The 22,310-nt window shown below is 36.2% G+C and overlaps 4 protein-coding genes across 4 annotated transcripts; all 4 read right to left on the bottom strand.

The window, feature by feature from the left end:
* Positions 1–906: 906 nt before the first annotated feature.
* LOC128364421 (nuclear factor 7, brain-like) lies at positions 907–2,630 on the bottom strand. The gene has a single exon (XM_053324951.1). The coding sequence runs from the start codon at positions 2,628–2,630 to the stop codon at positions 1,203–1,205; it is 1,428 nt and encodes a 475-aa protein (XP_053180926.1). The 3' UTR covers positions 907–1,202.
* A 5,177-nt stretch (positions 2,631–7,807) lies between these two features.
* On the bottom strand, positions 7,808–9,329 carry LOC128364842 (zinc-binding protein A33-like). Its single transcript, XM_053325464.1, has one exon. It carries the CDS (start codon positions 9,233–9,235, stop codon positions 7,808–7,810), a length of 1,428 nt encoding a protein of 475 aa, XP_053181439.1. The 5' UTR covers positions 9,236–9,329.
* Positions 9,330–11,106: 1,777 nt separating this feature from the next.
* On the bottom strand, positions 11,107–12,643 carry LOC128364417 (nuclear factor 7, brain-like). The gene has a single exon (XM_053324948.1). It carries the CDS (start codon positions 12,535–12,537, stop codon positions 11,107–11,109), a length of 1,431 nt encoding a protein of 476 aa, XP_053180923.1. The 5' UTR covers positions 12,538–12,643.
* A 2,906-nt stretch (positions 12,644–15,549) lies between these two features.
* Positions 15,550–17,520, bottom strand: LOC128364424 (nuclear factor 7, brain-like). The gene has a single exon (XM_053324954.1). It carries the CDS (start codon positions 17,403–17,405, stop codon positions 15,978–15,980), a length of 1,428 nt encoding a protein of 475 aa, XP_053180929.1. The 5' UTR covers positions 17,406–17,520; the 3' UTR covers positions 15,550–15,977.
* Between the last annotated feature and the right edge of the window lie 4,790 nt (positions 17,521–22,310).

Genomic DNA, 22,310 nt, shown 5'->3' on the forward strand with positions numbered 1-22,310 from the left:
AGCAGAAAGTAGAAAATATAACATATCTATGCTGCTGCTTTTATAAGTCATGATGATGTCACTGATTTACATTTTAACAGTGAAACATTTGTGGCATAAAGTGTTTGGTAGGAGGCAAATATATCTCCAGCCTTGTCCTTTAATTTAAAGTGAATATTGTTGAACAGAACATCAAGTGATGAGGAAGCAGCAGGATTATAAAGTGGGTGACCTTTGACCTCATGGCACAGAGCAAAGTCTTGCTGAACCAAACTGAATGAAAAAATTCAAAACCTCAAGTCTTTTTTTTCACTTTAATCTTTCAAGTTAAAATGATGAAAGCCAACATGAAAATAATCTTTATACAACATTTAAATCACAATCCTTATCAACACTTTTAATGAAGAAATACGACGACTCAAACTGATAATAGATTTATTTCTGGAGGAAACTGTTGTAAGTGATTTATTTTAAACTGAAAAGCCTCTTTTAGAGTTTATGTTTTTGTCTTGAAGCAGTTACAGTAAACACACACACATTCAGTTTTATCATCTGTGGATTTGTTTAATAAAGTTTTCCCTCCTTTTCTGACTATTTCAGTATTTGACACACACAGCGAGGTACAGACCAGTGTGAGAATAAACACGACTCCATTAAAATAAACAGGCTGAACAACTCTTCTCTAACACATCACGCTTTATTACTCATATGTTTTGGCTTTTTTCCATCGGGTTGTTATGAGGCTGTTTCATGTTTCTTCATATACAGTCTGTTAATGTGTTATGTGACTTTACACCTGTATTATTTCATGCAGTCATTACAGTGTTTATTATATCTATATTATATTGTGTTGTGAATAAAAACAAGATGTTACTAACCAGGTTTAAAAGTTATAATAAAAACAGATTTGATTTGTATCTTATAAAAGTTCAACCTCAGATGATGTAACACAGTCTCAGTGATACAGTGATGATTTTATTTATCTTCAAATAATGTGATCTAAATAGATACTGAAGTCTTTAAAAAATGACTTTAAAAGAAAAAAAACAATTTTTAAGATTCACATGTGTCTGCTTTGTACATTAAAACCAGTTTGTATAATTTGTTTCATTGAGCAACAAAATTCAGTGACTCTCAACATGAAATCAAATCTGCTTCAGACAAAAGAAAAAAATAATAAAGAAGTAAAATCAAAATGTTGATAACACAAACCTTCCTTAACATCACAGAGAAATCTCAGTTTGACAGATTTTGATATCAGTGGTTTTAGCATCACCAGCTGGTCCAATACAGAAATAAGGGAAGAGTTTCTCAGTGAAAGTGTCTCTGTGAGTGTAGATGTGAGTCTCGTCTTCAGGGTCGTAGAAGGACACCTCCCCCCTGTCATAGTCCAGCTGGACTCTGATCCTCTGGAGACTCTTCTTCACTGTGACAGTCTTACCAACAACATCAGTATATATTCCACTGCGATGCTTTAAACACCAGAATCCATATTTTGGTGTAGCAGGACACCCTCCCTTCCTGTCAACTGACTCTTTAGTCAAACCCACTAAGCAGTCAGGATGGTCTCCCACCTCCACCTCCCAGCTGTGTTTCCCTGAGCTGAAGCCCTCAGAGCCCAGAACAGTAGTATAATTAGTGTTTCTCTCTGGATTATCAGGGAGCTGCTGCCTTGTGTCTCCATTTCTCACACTGGTCAGATCATCAGACAGATAGAGCCATCCACTGGCAGTGTTTGGGTCCAGAATGACAGGACTGAAGTGGACCTTCTCCTTCATCTTCTCCCAGACTTTGAAGGACAGGTTGCCCAGGTGTTTGGCCTCATCTATCAGCGCTCCTGAGACCAGCTGTGGATCTGACAGTGAGCTCTGGGCTTTGGCTCTGGTCTGAGTAGGTTTATAACTGCTGAGGAATGGCACGTTGTGTTTCTGCAGGTCTTCTTCAACAGCAGAGATACTGTCTGACAGAGAGGAGATCTGCTCCTGAATCCTCTTCATCTCTCTGCTCATAGTCCTCACCTTCTGCTCCTCTTCCTCCCTCAGAGCTGCCAGTCTGGACTCCTCTTCCTCTTTCAGGAACTGGTGGAGCTTGTTGAACTCTGCTCTGATCTGCTTCTCTGTGGACAACAGCTGCTTCTTGGAGTGTTGAATCATTTCATTGTATGTTTTCTCTACTTGTTTGTATTTGTCCATCTTGTCCTGTAGAGGCTTTAAGTCAGATTTCAGCTGGTCCTTCAGTTCACTGACTGCTTGTTCTACAGGAACCACCTTGTGGCCGTGGTGGAGAGAAAACTCACAGACAGGACACACAGCTCTCTGTTCATCTTTACAGAACAATTTAGGCTCTTCTTGATGTTTGCTACACACCACCTCCACCTTCTTTTCTCCTTTTTGTGTCTCAGATGATCCAGCTTTCAGTCTCTCAGCAAAGGAGTCAGCTAGTTCCTTCAGTGAAAAGTTCACATATGGATTATCCTTTGAAGATTTTCTTTTACAAATGGGACAGTTTTTGTTTTTAGCTTGTTCCCAGAATTTTTGCAGACAGCTTGAACAGAAGCTGTGGCTGCAGCTCAGAGACACAGGATCTCTGAAAGTCTCTGAACACACATGGCAGCTCAGGTAACGTTCAATAAGAGCATCACTCTCAGCCATTTTCTGTGTTGTCTAAATTATCTTTCAATATTCAGACTCACCAAATTACTGTCCCTTCACTTCATCACTTCAAATCCTTCAAATTAATGTTTTCCAGCAGAGATCTCACGACCTGTAATGGCGTCTCAGCTCTGATCAACAATGTCAAAGTTTACTTTCACTTTTAACTGTGACAGTAAATTATTAACATCAGGAAATGATGTAATGTAGCTTCGTCACCAGCAGATGGTGCCATCAGGACGTCTTTAAGAGATACATTTTTAATTCTTCATTCATTACAGTAGGCTAAACAAACACTAAAGATTTAAATGTTACAGCTCATATAAATTCAACAAACATGAAACTTTAGTCCTCCAGTGAGCAGTGAACACTTCAGCTTTCACAGAGCATGTAGGTACTGAGTGAAACTTGTTTATTTAGCCTTCATTTGTCCTTTTCTGTCTTGTACAGCTTGCTGCTATCATCTATTGAACAGCTCAAATGTTACCCTGCAGTAAAGGAATAAAAGTGGAATAATAAATGACAGTTTATATGTTTATATTTAGTCAAACTAAAGTGTTTGGCAGGAGGCAAATATATCTCCAGCCTCGTCCTTTAATTTAAAGTGAATATTGTTGAACAGAACATCAAGTGATGAGGAAGCAGCAGGATTATAAAGTGGGTGACCTTTGACCTCATGGCACACAACTTTTTTTCCACTCAAGTTAAAATCACAATCCTTAGTAACACTTTTAATGAAGAAATACAAAGTCTCAAACTGATAATAGAGTACTTGTATATGATTAATTTTAAATTCAGTGTACCAATATAAATGAATGATGAAACATGATGTCATCCACAGCAGTAGCATCAACCCTGCCCTCGTTGATAAGGCAACTTTGTGAATTGGTTAATTAGGAATTTTCAGTCCCTGTTTGTGGTCAAATAAAATATGTGTACTTAGTGATTACAGGCAGGTAATTGGTGGGCGGGGCTGTCACATCAGTGCAACTAGAAACACCTGCACCCACCTCGCCTCTTTAATGTCTTCCAGGATCTTTATTATTTTTGCTAACCACCATCTTCTCCACTGATGTTACTAGGGTTGCAAAATTCCGGGAATTTTCAAACTTGGAAACTTTCCATGGGAATTAACGGGAATTAACGGGAATTAATGGGAATTAACGGGAATAAACCGGGAATTTACTAAACTGAAGGTATGTTCTTATTAGGGAACTTAAATATAGTTGTGTAAAATAATATTTTAGCATAATCCTGACTAAAACAACCAGATATCATGCAGTACAGTTGAATATCTATGCTATCTGAGACCACGCCCCCTACATGCACTGTGCATTCCTCCATCACATGCACAGATGATTTCTACAATCCTAGACCACACTTTTGAGCCCAGAGCACACAACTTGAAGCCAGACTTCTGAGCCTGTGGTTTTGATGACATTATAAGGTAATATATTTAGGGATATTTTTATGTGTAAGTGCTATATTTAGCCTTATGGTGGAAAAAATAAAACTGGTCAATACCAAATAAACCACAATTTATACAGTAAATATCACTTTAACAGACAGGAGTGGAACTTTGATGTTACTAGTTATATCATTTGCACCTAAGTAAATAACAATAACTAATAGTTAAAAACATCTTGTATATTTTGGATTTTCCATCCAGGTATATCCACCAGGATACATTGGACACATCCCCCTCAGGGATGTGTAGCTTCACAGACACATTGTTGTATTTTTTCAGAGTTGTGTGTGAAACCATTAGGAATAATAAACATTTAGTTGCTTTTTTAATATTAAATTATAAATTATTGTATAATTTAATATAACTTCAACAGCTCAGGCACATCAAGCGACATTGTGTAACTTTTTTCATCGTCAAAATTTCCAAAATTCCCCAGCTTAACTTCCCATGGAAATTTACCGGAAACTTTCCAGAAATTTACCGGAAATTTTCCACCTCTTTGCAACCCTAGATGTTACTGACATGCACGTTAACTTACATGTTGTAAGTAAAACCATTATTTTAAAACAATACTTACCATGGCTTTATTTTTAACAGTTTGAGGTACTGAACAGATCAACATGTTTTGAGACTGTTTGCCAGTGAAATGCATGTAAAGAAACAGTTTTTACACCATTTAATCATCAAAACAGTTTTCTTCTCATTTAAACATCCTTATCGTAGCAGAAAGGAGTCGAGGTTATGAAGAGTGTAAGGGACCAAGCTGGCTAACGAAGGAGACAAGGTGGTTTTTAAAGAATGAGGGTTTTTATTTTACCCAAAAGTTTACAAAATGATACAAAAACAAAATAAAGTTTTGGGCCCATAAAAGAGGTCAAAATAAACAGAACTCAAATATAATCAACTTAACCCTAACAGAACAGACCTCACAAATGAACACATGGGGAACATATATACTGGCTGATCAGACCATAAATGATACAATAGGGATGACAAACAAACAAACAAACCCTGCCAATGAAACAAATAACTACAATAATTCACCCCCCAAAAAGATTAACTCAATTATATTAACAAACCCAAAAATACCTAACTAAATATTCAAATAAAGAGAAAATAAATCAATATAAACTAATTCCTAAAATAAACAGTTCCCCCCCTTAAGTAGCAGGACATTGGTACAACCCCAATCAGCCCAGGCTGGTATTTAACTACTCCATCTCCTGTTGTCCATCCTTTGCCTGGGCGTGGCCAGATGTCTCCAGGAGCAGCAACCCCAAACTGGTAACTTAAAAAAAGAACAAATTAGAACTAAAGACTTTACAAAAGTTAACTAAATGTGCGCGCTTACAAATAGAAAACTAATGTATTCCCAAATGTGAAATAAAATGAATACTTTATAAACCAAATGTGTGTTATGAAATTTTGTAATGAAAAATATGAATTAAATGATGAAAAAGAATGAATTAAATGATGAAAAAGAATGAATTAAATGGAAAAGAAATGTGTAAGTGTAGTGGGAGCGATACCAACTGAGTCAGTTGTGTGGCTGTGAGTGCAGCCATCACAAAGAGTAAACAGAAAATGTAAAACACACTCAGGCTTGTAGTTTTTGTAAAAGTTTGATTTATTTACTTACTCTTACACTGTTCATACAATCTTCATCATGTCTGAAAATAACTTTTTAGAGGTTTCTTTTCATGGTATTTAATTCGTCCTTTATGATTGTGGCCAACACACAAAACAAAAAAACATAATATCTACATTCAGTAGTTTGTCTGGTGAGAGTTCACTTTACACTCACTGCAAATGGCTTTACATGAATATTATGTAATACTGAATATTTCTGCAGAAGTCATGTTCCTTTAACAAATCAAATACTCATTATTTAATAAAATCTGACATATATATATATATACTCTTTAATATCTTAATATTATAAAATAGTTCTTGTTTCGTCCCATTTTCTGCAAATAAATTAGTAAATAAATATTCAAAGGAATGTTATCTTTCATCTGCTCATTAGAGGCACATTGAATCCTTAATTAATGTAAACACGGCTTTCAGTAGATGAATAAAACTTAATTTAGAAACTCAGAACAAATTGCATCTTAATCTTCTTGTAATGTAATTATGATTTAAACATGTAAATGGTAAATGCAGTGTAAAGGTCGTGTGCCTAAAGAGTTCAAGCAGTGAATGAATCATAACCTAAATATGTTTTTCAAGTGTATCATGAAGGACTTTTACATAAATAAATCATCTGAATATATTTATTCTTTCACTCATTTCTTGCAAATACGTCCCCTCAACATTTTGTGACCATCTAAATGAACTCTAACTGTAACATTGTTGTTCAAATCTCATGGCAAATATTTATTCCATATAATAGTGCATGGAAAAAACATCCCTATAAAATGTTAACCTTTTATTTTGTAGATAGAAAATTAAACAATATTTAACTCTTGTGCTGTTTATATAGAGGTGTTGGCCTTTTTTTACACCATGATATTTAAAGGAAAGGTTCACAATTTTTAAACTCGGTCTTACAACAGTCAGGAGCCAAAATGGATATTAAAACATGTTTTTCTTGTCGCAATTATTCCCTCTGCTCATACTGACCATTAGATCCCTTCATAATGCACTTACAATGTAATCCACAGTCCAAATATGTATTTAAAAGCTTCAGCCATGAACTGGAAACACAAAGAGGGCTGTAAATGTAGCAGATATCCAGTTGATATGATTAACTCAGACTGCTTAAACTTTATCTCCTTTTCTGACTGACAAACATTAGGAATAAAAACTGCTGGTGATTAAATAACACATGATGACAAGCAGCATCCCTCAGACTTACATTTTTATTGTATGAAGTTGTTTCAGAAAACAGATGATGTGATACAGTTTCAGCATTTTGTCGTCATATTTTCTTGTGGATTCATCTTTATTTTAAGAGGTGACACAAATAACTTAAACACTAAATCTATTTTTTTAAAGCCAAGAAAGCATCAGAGCATCAGAGTATTTAACAACATCAGTAAATATTCTGTTGAAATTCATTACAAAGTCAGCATAATATCAAAAGCAGGAGTCACCATCTTTAATACATTTATTCTAAAGAGAAAATAAATAAATCCTGAACGGCTCAACGTCTTTTAAAAAATTCAGATGAGAACAAAATTTTAGGTGTTCATAATTTTACATGAATATAAAAATAAAAAAACAATATCTGTGACAACAAATCAGATCTGTTGAAAAACAAAAGAACAAATAATAATCAGTCAGAGCCAGAATGATTTTTGATACACTGAACAACTGAGACTCTGAGTTTAAAGTGTAAAACAAACTGAATGAACTCATCAAAAGATTGATTTCTAATTACAATGAAAGTTTAAAAAGTTCCCCACCTGTATTATTTCATACAGTCATTACAGTGTTTATTATATTTATATTATATTGTGTTCTGAATAAAAACAAGATGCTACTAACCAGTTTTAAAAGTTACAATAAAAACAGATTTGATTTGTACTTTTATAAAAGTTCAACCTCAGATGATGTAACACAGTCTCAGTGATACAGTGATGATTTTATTTATCTTCAAATAATGTGATCTAAATAGATACTGAAGTCTTTAAAAAGTGACTTTAAAAGAAAAAATAATAATAAAAAAGTAAAATCAAAATGTTGATAACACAAACCTTCCTGAACATCACCAAGAAATCTCAGTTGGGCAGATTTTGATATCAGTGGTTTTAGCATCACCAGCTCGTCCAATTTCGAAAACAGGGAAGAGTTTCTCAGTGAAAGTGTCTCTGTGAGTGTAGATGTGAGTCTCGTCTTCAGGGTCGTAGAAGGACACCTCCCCCCTGTCATAGTCCAGCTGGACTCTGATCCTCTGGAGACTCTTCTTCTCTGTGACAGTCTCACCAACAACATTAGTGTATTTTCCTCTGCGATGCACTAAACACCAGATTCCAGATTCTGGTGAAAGTAATCGCTCTCCCATCCTGTCCGCTGACTCTTTAACTAAACCCACAGTGCAGTCAGGATGGTCTCCCACCTCCACCTCCCAGCTGTGTTTCCCTGAGCTGAAACCCTCAGAGCCCAGAACAGTGGCATACTTAGTGTGTCTCTCTGGATTATCAGGGAGCTGCTGATATGTGTCTCCTTTTCTCACACTGGTCAGATCATCAGAGAGATAGAGCCATCGACTGGCAGTGTTTGGGTCCAGAATGACAGGACTGAAGTGGACCTTCTCCTTCATCTTCTCCCAGACTCTGAAGGACAGGTTGCCCAGGTGTTTGGCCTCATCTATCAGCGCTCCTGAGACCAGCTGTGGATCTGACAGTGAGCTCTGGGCTCTGGCTCTGGTCTGAGTGGATTTATAACTGCTGAGGAATGGCACGTTGTGTTTCTGCAGGTCTTCTTCAACAGCAGAGATACTGTCTGACAGAGAGGAGATCTGCTCCTGAATCCTCTTCATCTCTCTGCTCATAGTCTCCCCCTTCTGCTCCTCTTCCTCCCTCAGAGCTGCCAGTCTGGACGCCTCTTCCTCTTTCAGGAACTGGTGGAGCTTGTTGAACTCTGCTCTGATCTGCTTCTCTGTGGACAACAGCTGCTTCTTGGAGTGTTCAATCATTTCATTGTATGTTTCCTCCACTTCTTCATATTTGTTCCTCTTGTCCTGTAGAGGCTTTAAGTCAGATTTCAGCTGGTCCTTCAGGTCACTGACTGCTTGCTCTACAGGAACCACCTTGTGACCGTGGTGGAGAGAAAACTCACAGACAGGACACACAGCTCTCTGTTCATCTTTACAGAACAATTTAGGCTCTTCTTGATGTTTGCTGCACACCACCTCCCCCTTCTTTTCTCCTTTTTCTGTCTCAGATGATCCAGCTTTCTGTCTCCCAGCAAATGAGTCAGCTAGTTCCTTCAGTGTGAAGTTCACCAAAAGATCATCTTTGGAGGATTTTCTTTTACAAATGGGACAGTTTTTGTTTTTAGCTTGTTCCCAAATGGTTTGCAGACAGCTTGAACAGAAGCTGTGGCTGCAGCTCAGAGACACAGGATCTCTGAAAGTCTCTGAACACACATGGCAGCTCAGGAAACGTTCAAAAAGAGCATCTTTCTCAGCCATGTTCTCTGTTGTCTAAATTATCTTTCAATCGTCAGACTCACCAAGTTACTGTCCCTTCACTTGATCACTTCAAATGAGTGTTTTCCCGCAGAGATCTCACACCCTGTAATGGCGTCTCAGCTTTGATCAACAATGTCAATATTTACTTTAAATTCTTTAACTGTAAATGATTAAGATCAGGAAATGATGTAATGTAGCTTTGTCACCAGCAGATGGTGCCATCAGGACGTCTTTCAGAGATACATTTTTAATTCTTCATTCATCACAGTAAAATATCCATGGACAGTCATCTGTAGGCTAAACTAACACTAAAGATTTAAACATTACAGTTTATATAAATTCAACAAACATGAAACTTTAGTCCTCCAGTGAGCAGTGAACACTTCAGCTTTCACAGAGCATTTAGGTACTGAGTGAAACTGGTTTATTTAGCCTTCATTTGACCTTTTCTGTCTTGTACAGCTTGCTGCTATCATTTATTGCACAGCTCAAATGTTACCCTGCAATAAAGGAATAAAAGTGGAATAACAAGTGACAGTTTATATCTTTATATTAAGTCCAACTGACAAAAAGTATTTAATATTTACTTAATGAGCAGTTTTTAAAGAAAATGAAGTAAAATTCGGAACCATCTACGAAGATTCATTTTCATCCTTTTACCAAAAGTATATGTGCAAACAACACGAGTGACACAGAGAGCAGAAAGTAAAAAATATAAGATATGTTGCTGCTTTTATCAATTATAATGATGTCACTTATTTACATTTTAACAGTGAAATATTTGTGGCATAAAGTGTTTGGCAGGAGGCAAATATATCTCCAGCCTCGTCCTTTAATTTAAAGTGAATATTGTTGAACAGAACATCAAGTGATGAGGAAGCAGCAGGATTATAAAGTGGGTGACCTTTGACCTCATGTCACAAAATAAAGTCTTGCTGAACCAAACTGAATGAAAAAATACACAACCTCAAGTCTTTTTTTGTTTCACTTTAATCTTTAAGTTAAAATGATGAAATCCAACATCAAAATAATCTTTATACAACATTTAAATCACAATCCTTATCAACACTTTTAATGAAGAAATACAAAGACTCAAACTGATAATAGATTTACTTCTGGAGGAAACTGTTGTAAATTATTTATTTTAAACTGAAAAGCCTCTTTTAGAGTTTATGTTTTTGTCTTGAAGCAGTTACAGTAAACACACACACATTCAGTTTTATCATCTGTGGATTTGTTTAATAAAGTTTTCCCTCCTTTTCTGACTATTTCAGTATTTGACACACACAGCGCGGTACAGACCAGTGTGAGAATAAACACGACTCCATTAAAATAAACAGGCTGAACAACTCTTCTCTAACACATCAGGCTTTTCCATCGGGTTGTTATGAGGCTGTTTCATGTTTCTTCATATACAGTCTGTTAATGTGTTATGTGACTTTACACCTGTATTATTTCATACAGTCATTACAGTGTTTATTATATTTATATTATATTGTGTTGTGAATAAAAACAAGATGTTACTAACCAGGTTTAAAAGTTATAATAAAAACAGATTTGATTTGTATCTTATAAAAGTTCAACCTCAGATGATGTAACACAGTCTCAGTGATACAGTGATGATTTTATTTATCTTCAAATAATGTGATCTAAATAGATACTGAAGTCTTTAAAAAATGACTTTAAAAGAAAAAAAACAATTTTTAAGATTCACATGTGTCTGCTTTGTACATTAAAACCAGTTTGTATAATTTGTTTCATTGAGCAACAAAATACAGTGACCCTCAACATGAAATCAAATCAGCTTCAGACAAAAGAAAAACAATAAAAAAGTAAAATCAAAATGTTGATAACACAAGCCTTCCTGAACATCACAGAGAAATCTCAGTTGGACAGATTTTGATATCAGTGGTTTTAGCATCACCAGCTGATCCAATACTGAAATAAGGGAAGAGTTTCTCAGTGAAAATGTCTCTGTATGTGTAGATGTGAGTCTCGTCTTCAGGGTCGTAGAAGGACACCTCCCCCCTGTCATAGTCCAGCTGGACTCTGATCCTCTGGAGACTCTTCTTCTCTGTGACAGTCTCACCAACACCATTAGTGTATTTTCCACTGCGATGGTTTAAACACCAGATTCCATATTTTGGTGAAGCAAGTAGCTTTCCCTTCCTGTCAACTGACTCGTTAGTCAAACCCACATCCCAGAAAGTATGGTCTCCCACCTCCACCTCCCAGCTGTGTTTCCCTGAGCTGAAGCCCTCAGAGCCCAGAACAATGTTATACTTAGTGAATCTCTCTGGATTATCAGGGAGCTGCTGATGGTTTGTGTCTCCACGTCTCACACTGGTCAGATCATCAGACAGATAGAGACAGTCAGCTGCAGTGTTTGGGTCCAGAATAACAGGACTGAAGTGGACCTTCTCCTTCATCTTCTCCCAGACTCTGAAGGACAGGTTGCCCAGGTGTTTGGCCTCATCTATCAGCGTTCCTGAGACCAGCTGTGGATCTGACAGTGAGCTCTGGGCTCTGGCTCTGGTCTGAGTGGGTTTATAACTGCTGAGGAATGACACGTTGTGTTTCTGCAGGTCTTCTTCAACAGCAGAGATACTGTCTGACAGAGAGGAGATCTGCTCCTGAATCCTCTTCATATCTCTACTCATAGTCTTCCCCTTCTGCTCCTCTTCCTCCCTCAGAGCTGCCAGTCTGGACTCCTCTTCCTCTTTCAGGAACTGGTGGAGCTTGTTGAACTCTGCTCTGATCTGCTTCTCTGTGGACAACAGCTGCTTCTTGGAGTGTTCAATCATTTCATTGTATATTTTCTCCACTTCTTTGTATTTGTTCCTCTTGTCCTGTAGAGGCTTTAAGTCAGATTTCAGCTGGTCCTTCAGGTCACTGACTGCTTCTTCTACAGGAACCACATTGTGACCGTGGTGGAGAGAAAACTCACAGACTGGACACACAGCTCTCTGTTCATCTTTACAGAACAATTTAGGCTCTTCTTGATGTTTGCTACACACCACCTCCACCATCTTTTCTCCTTTTACTGTCTCAGATGATCCAACTTTTTGTTTCCCGGCAAATGAGTCAGCTAGTTCCTTCAGTGAAAAGTTCACGCCAGGATCATCTTTGGAGGATTTTCTTTTACAAATGGGACAGTTTTTGTTTTTAGCTTGTTCCCAGAATTTTTGCAGACAGCTTGAACAGAAGCTGTGGCCGCAGCTCAGAGACACAGGATCTCTGAAAGTCTCTGAACACACATGGCAGCTCAGGAAGCTTTCAAAAAGAGCATCTTTCTCAGCCATTTTCTCTGTTGTCTAAATGATCTTTCAATAGTCAGACTCACCAAGTTACTGTCCCTTCACTTGATCACTTCAAATCCTTCAAATGAGTGTTTTCCAGCAGAGATCTCACACCCTGTAATGGTGTCTCAGCTCTGAACAATGATGTCAATATTTACTTTAAATTCTTTCACAGTAAATTATTAACATCAGGAAATGATGTGATGTAGCTTTGTCACCAGCAGATGGTGCCGTCAGGACGTCTTTCAGAGGTCCATTTTTAATTCTTCATTCATCACAGTAAAATATCCATGGACAGTCATCTGTAGGCTTAACAAACACTAAAGATTTAAACATCACAGCTCATATAAATTCAACAAACCTGAAACTTTAGTCCTCCAGTGAGCAGTGAACACTTCAGCTTTCACAGAGCATGTAGGTACTGAGTGAAACTGGTTTATTTAGCCTTCATTTGTCCTTTTCTGTCTTGTACAGCTTGCTGCTATCATCTATTGCACAGCTCAAATGTTACCCTGCAATAAAGGAATAAAAGTTTAATAACAATTGAGAGTTTATATCTTTATATTAAGTCAACCTGGCGAAAGGTATTTAATATTTATTCAACAAGTAGATTTTAAACAAAATGAAGTACAATTCTGCACTATTTTGCCAGATTCATTTTCATCCTTTTTCCAACAGTATATGTGCAAACAGCACTAGTGATACAGAGAGCAGAAATTAGAACATATAACAAATATGTCCTGCTGCTTTTATCAGTCATGATGATGTCATTGATTTACATTTTGACAGTGAAATATTTGTGGAATAAAGTGTTTGGTAGGAGGCAAATATATCTCCAGCCCCGTCCTTTAATTTAAAGTGAATATTGTTGAACAGAACATCAAGTGATGAGGAAGCAGTAGGATTATAAAGTGGGTGACCTTTGACCTCATGGCACAAAATAAAGTCTTGCTGAACCAAACTGAATGAAAAAATACACAACCTCAAGTCTTTTTTTGTTTCACTTTAATCTCTCAAGTTAAAATGATTAAAGCCAACATCAAAATAATCTTTATACAACATTTAAATCACAATCCTTATCAACACTTTTAGTGAAGAAATACAAAGACTCAAACTGATAATAGATTTACTTCTGGAGGAAACTGTTGTAAATTATTTATTTTGAATTGAAAAGCCTCTTTTAGAGTTTATGTTCATGTCTTGAAGCAGTTACAGTAAACACACATACATTCAGTTTTATCATCTGTGGATTTGTTTAGTAAAGTTTTCCCTCCTTTTCTGACTATTTCAGTGTTTGACACACACAGCGAGGTACAGACCAGTGAGAATAAACACGTCTCCTGTATTGGAAGTGTTTATATACCGCCACAACTTCCAGGCCACTAGGGGCATAGTTCTTTCATTTATAGTTGGTATTGCAGCCTCAGGCAATAGCAAGAAGCAGGAAGTGATGTAACAGGAAGTTTTGTTAATCTGCGCCACAATAAGAGTATGGTAGTGTCATGGCAACGGAAAAATGCTCCGTCTTTATATGCAGTTATTAAGTTAGTTATATTTGTTTCTAGCCCTGTGAGTGGAAATATAAGTAAGTGAACATGTGATAGATTATTATTAGAATGTACACTGTTAATTATTATGACATATTCGTAATGTTTAGCAACGTTTTGAGTAACTTTGTGGGCACGTATAACGGTAGATTTCAGGCTTCAAGCGACCGTTGAATTGACCGATAAGCTAAATTGTATATGACCAACTATTCTGTATTGTTTATTAATGAATGCTTTTCTGTATTTTTATATGTCCATTTCAGTTTCACACTTTCTTGTAATAAATCCTAGCCTACTACAACACCTGCCTGTTCCTTGGAGGATATAATGCAAGGGTGAGTTTAACTGGCTGTGAATCTCAATACACGACAAGAGTCACATTGGGTGCAACAGTACAACTCCATTAAAATAAACAGGCTGAACAACTCTTCTCTAATACATCACGCTTTATTACTCACACGGTTTGGCTTTTTCTCCATCAGGGTGGTATGAGGTTGTTTCAGGTTTCTTCATGCACTGTCTGTTAAATATGTCATGTGACTTTACAAAACTAAATATTAATTAAATAAGTTAGGACTGTCCATAAATGTTGAAGAGGAGACGCAAAGATTATGTGACTGTGTTCTGAAAACTGAAGTTGAAAGAATTTCAGTGAAAAGTTTCATGTTTTCTGAAGAAGAAAGTCAGAGTTAAACCTTTAATGGGTTTAAAATAAAAACTGTATTTTGCAAAAACTGGTTGTATAATAGTTTTGTAACATTTTACCTTTTACAAAGTCACATGACTATTTGATAAATGTATGTAAATAAACTGAAGCAACCTGTATCTCATTTTCTGATTGACAAACATTAGGAATAAAAACTGCTGGTGATTAAATGACACATCATGACAAGCAGCATCCATCAGACTTACATTTTTATTGTAGGAAGTTGTTTCAGAAAACAGATGATGTGATACAGTTTCAGCATTTTGTCGTCATATTTTCTTGTGGATTCATCTTTATTTTTAGAGGTGACACAACTAACTTACACATTAAATCTATTTTTTTAAAAGCCAAGAAAGCAACAGAGCAATCAGAGTATGTAACAACATCAGTAAATATTCTGTTGAAATTCATTACAAAGTCAGCATAATATCAAAAGCAGGAGTCACCATCTTTAATACATTTATTCTGAAGAGAAAATAACTAAAACCTGAACGGCTCAAAGTCTTTAAAACAAATCAGATGAGAACAAAAGTTTAGGTGTTCATGATTTTACATGAATATAAAAATAAAAAACTATATCTGTGACAAAAAATCAAATCTGCTGAAGAAGAAAATAACAAATAATTAATAATCAATCAGAGCCAGAATGATTTTTGATACACTGAACAACTGAGACTCTGAGTTTAAAATTAAAAGAAAACTGAATTAACTCATCAAAAGATTGATTTCCAATTACAATGAAAGTTTAAAAAGTTCCCCACCTGTATTATTTCATACAGTCATTACAGTGTTTATTATATTTATATTATATTGTGTTCTGAATAAAAACAAGATGCTACTAACCAGGTTTAAAAGTTATAATAAAAACAGATTTGATTTGTACCTTTATAAAAGTTCAACCTCAGATGATGTAACACAGTCTCAATAATACAGTGATGATTTTATTTATCTTCAAATAACATGATCTAAATAGATACTGAAGTCTTTAAAAGGTGACTTTAAAAGAAAAAAAAACAATTATTGAGGTTCACATGTGTCTGCTTTGTACATTAAAACCAGTTTGGATAATTTGTTTCATTGAGCAACAAAATTCAGTGACCCTCAACATGAAATCAAATCTGCTTCAGACAAAAGAAAAAATAATTAAAAAAGTAAAATCAAAATGTTGATAACACAAACCTTCCTGAACATCACAGAGAAATCTCAGTTTGACATATTTTGATATCAGTGGTTTTAGCATCACCAGCTGATACAATACAGAAATAAGGGAAGAGTATCTCAGTGAAAGTGTCTCTGTGAGTGTAGATGTGAGTCTCGTCTTCAGGGTCGTAGAAGGACACCTCCCCCCTGTCATAGTCCAGCTGGACTCTGATCCTCTGGAGACTCTTCTTCACTGTGACAGTCTTATTAAGACCATTAGTGTATTTTCCATCACCATACAGTAAACACCAGATTCCATATTCTGGTGAAGCATCTGCCTCTCCCTTCCTGTCAACTGACTCTTTAACTAAACCCAAATTCCAGCGAGGATGGTCTCCCACCTCCACCTCCCAGCTGTGTTTCCCTGAGCTGGAACCCTCAGAGCCCAGAACATCAGTATAGTTAGTGAATCTCTCTGGATTATCAGGGAGCTGCTGATCTGTGTCTCCACGTCTCACACTGGTCAGATCATCAGACAGATAGAGCCAGGGGCTGGCAGTGTTTGGGTCCAGAATGACAGGACTGAAGTGGACCTTCTCCTTCATCTTCTCCCAGACTCTGAAGGACAGGTTGCCCAGGTGTTTGGCCTCATCTATCAGCGCTCCTGAGACCAGCTGTGGATCTGACAGTGAGCTCTGGGCTCTGGCTCTGGTCTGAGTGGGTTTATAACTACTGAGGAATGACATGTTGTGTTTCTGAAGGTCTTCTTCAACAGCAGAGATACTGTCTGACAGAGAGGAGATCTGCTCCTGAATCCTCTTCATCTCTCTGCTCATAGTCTTCCTCTTCTGCTCCTCTTCCTCCCTCAGAGCTGCCAGTCTGGACTCCTCTTCCTCTTTCAGGAACTGGTGGAGCTTGTTGAACTCTGCTCTGATCTGCTTCTCTGTGGACAACAGCTGCTTCTTGGAGTGTTGAATCATTTCATTGTATGTTTTCTCCACTTGTTTGTATTTGTTCCTCTTGTCCTGTAGAGGCTTTAAGTCAGATTTCAGCTGGTCCTTCAGGTCACTGACTGCTTGTTCTACGGGAACCACATTGTGACCGTGGTGGAGAGAAAACTCACAGACAGGACACACAGCTCTATGTTCATCTTTACAGAATAATTTAGGCACTTCTTGGTGTTTGCTACACAACACCTCCACCTTCTTTTCTCCTTTTTCTGTCTCAGATGATCCAACTTTCAGTCTCCCAGCAAAGGAGTCAGCTAGTTCCTTCAGTGAAAAGTTCACATATGGATTATCCTTTGAAGATTTTCTTTTACAAATGGGACAGTTTTTGTTTTTAGCTTGTTCCCAGAATTTTTTCAGACAGCTTGAACAGAAGCTGTGGCTGCAGCTCAGAGACACAGGATCTCTGAAAGTCTCTGAGCACACATGGCAGCTCAGGCAACTTTCAACAAGAGCAGCTTTCTCAGCCATTTTCTCTGTTGTCTAAATGATCTTTCAACAGTCAGACTCACCAAGTTACTGTCCCTTCACTTGATCACTTAAAATCCTTCAAATGAGTGTTTTCCAGCAGAGATCTCACAACCTGTAATGGCGTCTCAGCTCTGATCAACAATGTCAAAGTTTACTTTCAGTTTTACCTGTCACAGTAAATTATTAACATCAGGAAATTTTGTGATGTAGCTTTGTCACCAGCAGATGGTGCCATCAGGACGTCTTTCAGAGGTACATTTCTAATTCTTCATTCATTACAGTAACATTTCCATGGACAGTCATCTGTAGGCTAAACAAACACTAAAGATTTAAACATTACAGCTCATATAAATTCAACAAACATGAAACTTTAGTCCTCCAGTGAGCAGTGAACACTTCAGCTTTCACAGATCATGTAGGTACTGAGTGAAACTGGTTTATTTAGCCTTCATTTGACCTTTTCTGTCTTATACAGCTTGCTGCTATCATCTATTGCACAGCTCAAATGTTACCCTGCAATAAAGGAATAAAAGTGGAATAACAATTGAGAGTTTATATCTTTATATTAAGTCAATCTGGCAAAAGGTAGTTAATATTTATTTAATGAGAAGTTTTTTAAGAAAATGAAGTAAAATTCTGAACTATTTTCCAAGATTCATTTTCATCCTTTTATCAACAGTATATGTGCAAACAGCACTAGTGATACATAGAGCAGAAAGTAGAAAATATAACATATATGTGCTGCTGCTTTTATAAGTCATGATGATGTCACTGATTTACATTTTAACATTGAAATATTTGTGGCATAAAGTTTTTGGCAGGAGGTAAATATATCTCCAGCCTCGTCCTTTAATTTAAAGTGAATATTGTTGAACAGAACATCAAGTGATGAGGAAGCAGCAGGATTATAAAGTAGGTGACCTTTGACCTCATGGCACAAAATAGTCTTGCTGAACCAAACTGAATGAAAAAATACACAACCTCAAGTCTTTTTTTCTTTCACTTTAATCTTTAAGTTAAAATGATGAAAGCTAACATGAAAATAATCTTTATACAACATTTAAATCACAATCCTTATCAACACTTTTAATGAAGAAATATAAAGTCTCAAACTGATAATAGATTTATTTACAGAGGAAACTGTAGTAAATTATTTATTTTAAATTGAAGAGCCTCTTTTAAATCAGTGTACCAATATAAATGAATGATGAAACATGATGTCATCCACAGCAGTAGCATCAACCCTGCCCTCGTTGATCAGGCAACTTTGTGAATTGATTAATTAGGAACTTTAAGTCCCTGTTTGTGGTAAAATAAAATATGTGTACTTAGTGACTACAGGCAGGTAATTGGTGGGCGGGGCTGTCACATCAGTGCAACTAGAAACACCTGCACCCACCTCACCTCTTTAATGTCTTCCAGGATCTTTATTATTTTTGCTAACCAACATCTTCTCTACTGATGTTACTGACATGCACGTTAACTTACATGTTGTGAGTAAAACCATTATTTTAAAACAATACTTACCATGGCTTTATTTTTAACAGTTTGAGGTACTGAACAGATCAACATGTTTTGAGACTGTTTGCCAGTGAAACGCATGTAAAGAAACAGTTTCTACACCATGTAATCATCAAAACACAACAGTTTTCTTCTTATTTAAACATCCTTATCGTAGCAGAAAGGAGTCGAGGTTATGAAGAGTAAACAGAAGAATGTAAAACACACTCAGGCTTGTAGTTTTTGTAAAAGTTTGATTTATTTACTTACTCTTACACTGTTCATACAATCTTCATCATGTCTGAAAATAACATTTTAGAGGTTTCTTTTCATGGTATTTGATTCGTCCTTTATGATTGTGGCCAACACACAAAACAAAAAACATAATATCTACATTCAGTAGTTTGTCTGGTGAGAGTTCACTTTATACTCACTGCAAATGGCTTTACATGAATATTATGTAATACTGAATATTTCTGCAGAACTCATGTTCCTTTAACAAATCAAATACTCATTATTTAATAAAATCTGACCATATATATATATATACTCTTTAATATCTTAATATTATAAAATAGTTCTTGTTTCGTCCCATTTTCTGCAAATAAATTAGTAAATAAATATTCAAAGGAATGTTATCTTTCATCTGCTCATTAGAGGCACATTGAATCCTTAATTAATGTAAACAGGGCGTTCAGTAGATGAATAAACTTAATTTAGAAACTCAGAACAATTTACATCTTAATCTTCCACATGTAATTATGACCCGTGGGTATTTCCAGTGAGGGAACTAATATTTCTGATTTAAACATGTAAATGGTCAATGCAGTGTAAAGGTCATGTGCCTAAAGAGTTCAAGAAGTGAACGAATCGTAACCTAAATATGTTTTTCAAGTGTATCATGAAGGACTTTTACATAAATAAATCATCTGAATATATTTATTCTTTCACTCATTTCTTGCAAATACGTTACATTTTGTGACCCTCTAAATGAACTCTAACTGTAACATTGATGTTCAAATTTCATGGCAAATATTTATTCCATATAATAGTGCATGGAAAAAACATCCCTATAAAATGTTAACCTTTTATTTTGTAGATAGAAAATTAAACAATATTTAACTCTTGTGCTGTTTATATAGAGGTGTTGGCCTTTTTTATACACATCATGAAATTTAAAGGAAAGGTTCACAATTTTTAAACTCTATCTTAAAACAGTCAGGACCCTAAATGGATATTAAAACATGTTTTTCTTGTTGTAATTATTCCCTCTGTTCATACTGACCATTACTGTAGATCCCTTCATAATGCACTTACAATGTAATCCACAGTCCAAACATGTATTTAAAAGTTTATCTGAAGCTAATGTGAAACTTCAGCCATAAGCTGGTAACACAAAGAGGGAATTTGATGCTAAAAATACTGTAAATGTAGCAGATATCTAGTTGATATGATTAACTCAGATGGCTTAAACTTTAAACATTTAAATTAATTTTTGCACTAAATGACTATGTGGACACATGTTGGATTTTGGCTCCCATCGCTTACATTGAAAGGACATTTAAAGTGGATCTTTTAAGAGTCAGTATGAAGCAGGAGGAATTATTTCATCTGACTGTAGTTTTAAGACACACTTGAAAAATTGTGAATCTATCCTTTAAGTAGACTGCAGGGACATTTTAAATACTTGACATTTAGCAGAGATGTTATTAGCTCACTTCTTAGCACATTTCTAGCTCATAATGTATAGTGACTCTAGTGATGTGATGATACACTGCTCGCTATTTATTAGCTATGAGGCAACAGTTTTGCTACTAAAATCCAACCAGATGTGTCCTTCAGGTGTGCTTTCAAAAAATAATGTTTTTACACCACATGGCCAGGAGTTTATAGACACCCAAACATTACACCTATATGTTATAACTGTATATGATCATTAATCTGCTGCTATAACAACCTCCACTCTTCTGGTTTCAGCAGATTTTGGATCCTGGCTGCAGAGATTTGCTCTGGTGACGAGTGACGACGCCTGGATTGTTCATCCCAAAGATGACGGATGGGGTTGAGGTCAGTGTCGCTCTTCCACACCAAACTGGGAGATTATTTCTTTATGCATCTGGCTTTGTGCACTGTGGCGTTGCCGTGTTGAAACAAGAAAAGATACTTTCCCCAAACTGGGGCTGCACCAACTGTTTGTAAATCCATCTCTAAGTCTTTAAGTTCTTCCTACTAACTAGTTTCAAACTTGTGATTTAATAAATGAGGTTACACCTTGAAAACCTAAATGTTTTAGCTAGTAAACACTACATACAGTGAATATTGTTGAACAGAACATCTAGTGATGAGGAAGCAGCAGGATTATCAAGTGGGTGACTTTGACCTCATGGCACAGAATAAAGTCTTGCTGAACCAAACTCAATGAAAAAATACACAACCTCAAGTCTTTTTTTGTTTCACTTTAATCTTTCAAGTTAAAATGATGAAAGCCAACATGAAAATAATCTTTATGAAACATTTAAATCACAATCCTTATCAACACCTTTAATGAAGAAATACAAAGTCTCAAGCTGATCATAGATTCATTTCTGGAGGAAACTGTTGTAAGTGATTTATTTTAAATTGAAAAGCCTCTTTTAGAGTTTATGTTCATGTCTTGAAGCAGTTACAGTAAACACACATACATTCAGTATTATCATCTGTGAATTTGTTTAGTAAAGTTTTCCCTCCTTTTCTCACTATTTCAGTGTTTGACACACACAGCGAGGTACAGACCAGTGAGAATAAACACATCTCCTGTATTGGAAGTTTTTATTTACCGCTACAACTTCCAGGCCACTAGGGGCATAGTTCTTTCATTTATAGTTGGTATTGCAGCCTCAGGCAATAGCAAGCAGCAGGAAGTGATGTAACAGGAAGTTGGTTTGTTTATCTGTGCCACAATAAGAGTATGGTAGTGTCATGGCAACGGAAAAATGCTCCGTCTTTATATGCAGTTATTAAGTTAGTTATATTTGTTTCTAGCCCTGTGAGTGGAAATATAAGTAAGTGAACATGTGATAGATTATTATTAGAATGTACACTGTTAATTATTATGACATATTCGTAATGTTTAGCAACGTTTTGAGTAACTTTGTGGGCACGTATAACGGTAGATTTCAGGCTTCAAGCGACCGTTAAATTGACCGATAAGCTAACTTGTATATGACCAACTATTCTGTATTGTTTATTAATGAATGCTTTTCTGTATTTTTATATGTCCATTTCAGTTTCACACTTTCTTGTAATAAATCCTAACCTACTGCAACACCTGCCTGTTCCTTGGAGGATATAATGCAAGGGTGAGTTTAGCTGGCTGTGAATCTCAATACACGACAAGAGTCACATTGGGTGCAACAGTACAACTCC

The sequence above is a fragment of the Scomber japonicus genome, chromosome 9 (genome assembly GCF_027409825.1).
Source record: "Scomber japonicus isolate fScoJap1 chromosome 9, fScoJap1.pri, whole genome shotgun sequence".
Classification (NCBI taxonomy): Eukaryota; Metazoa; Chordata; class Actinopteri; order Scombriformes; family Scombridae; genus Scomber; species Scomber japonicus.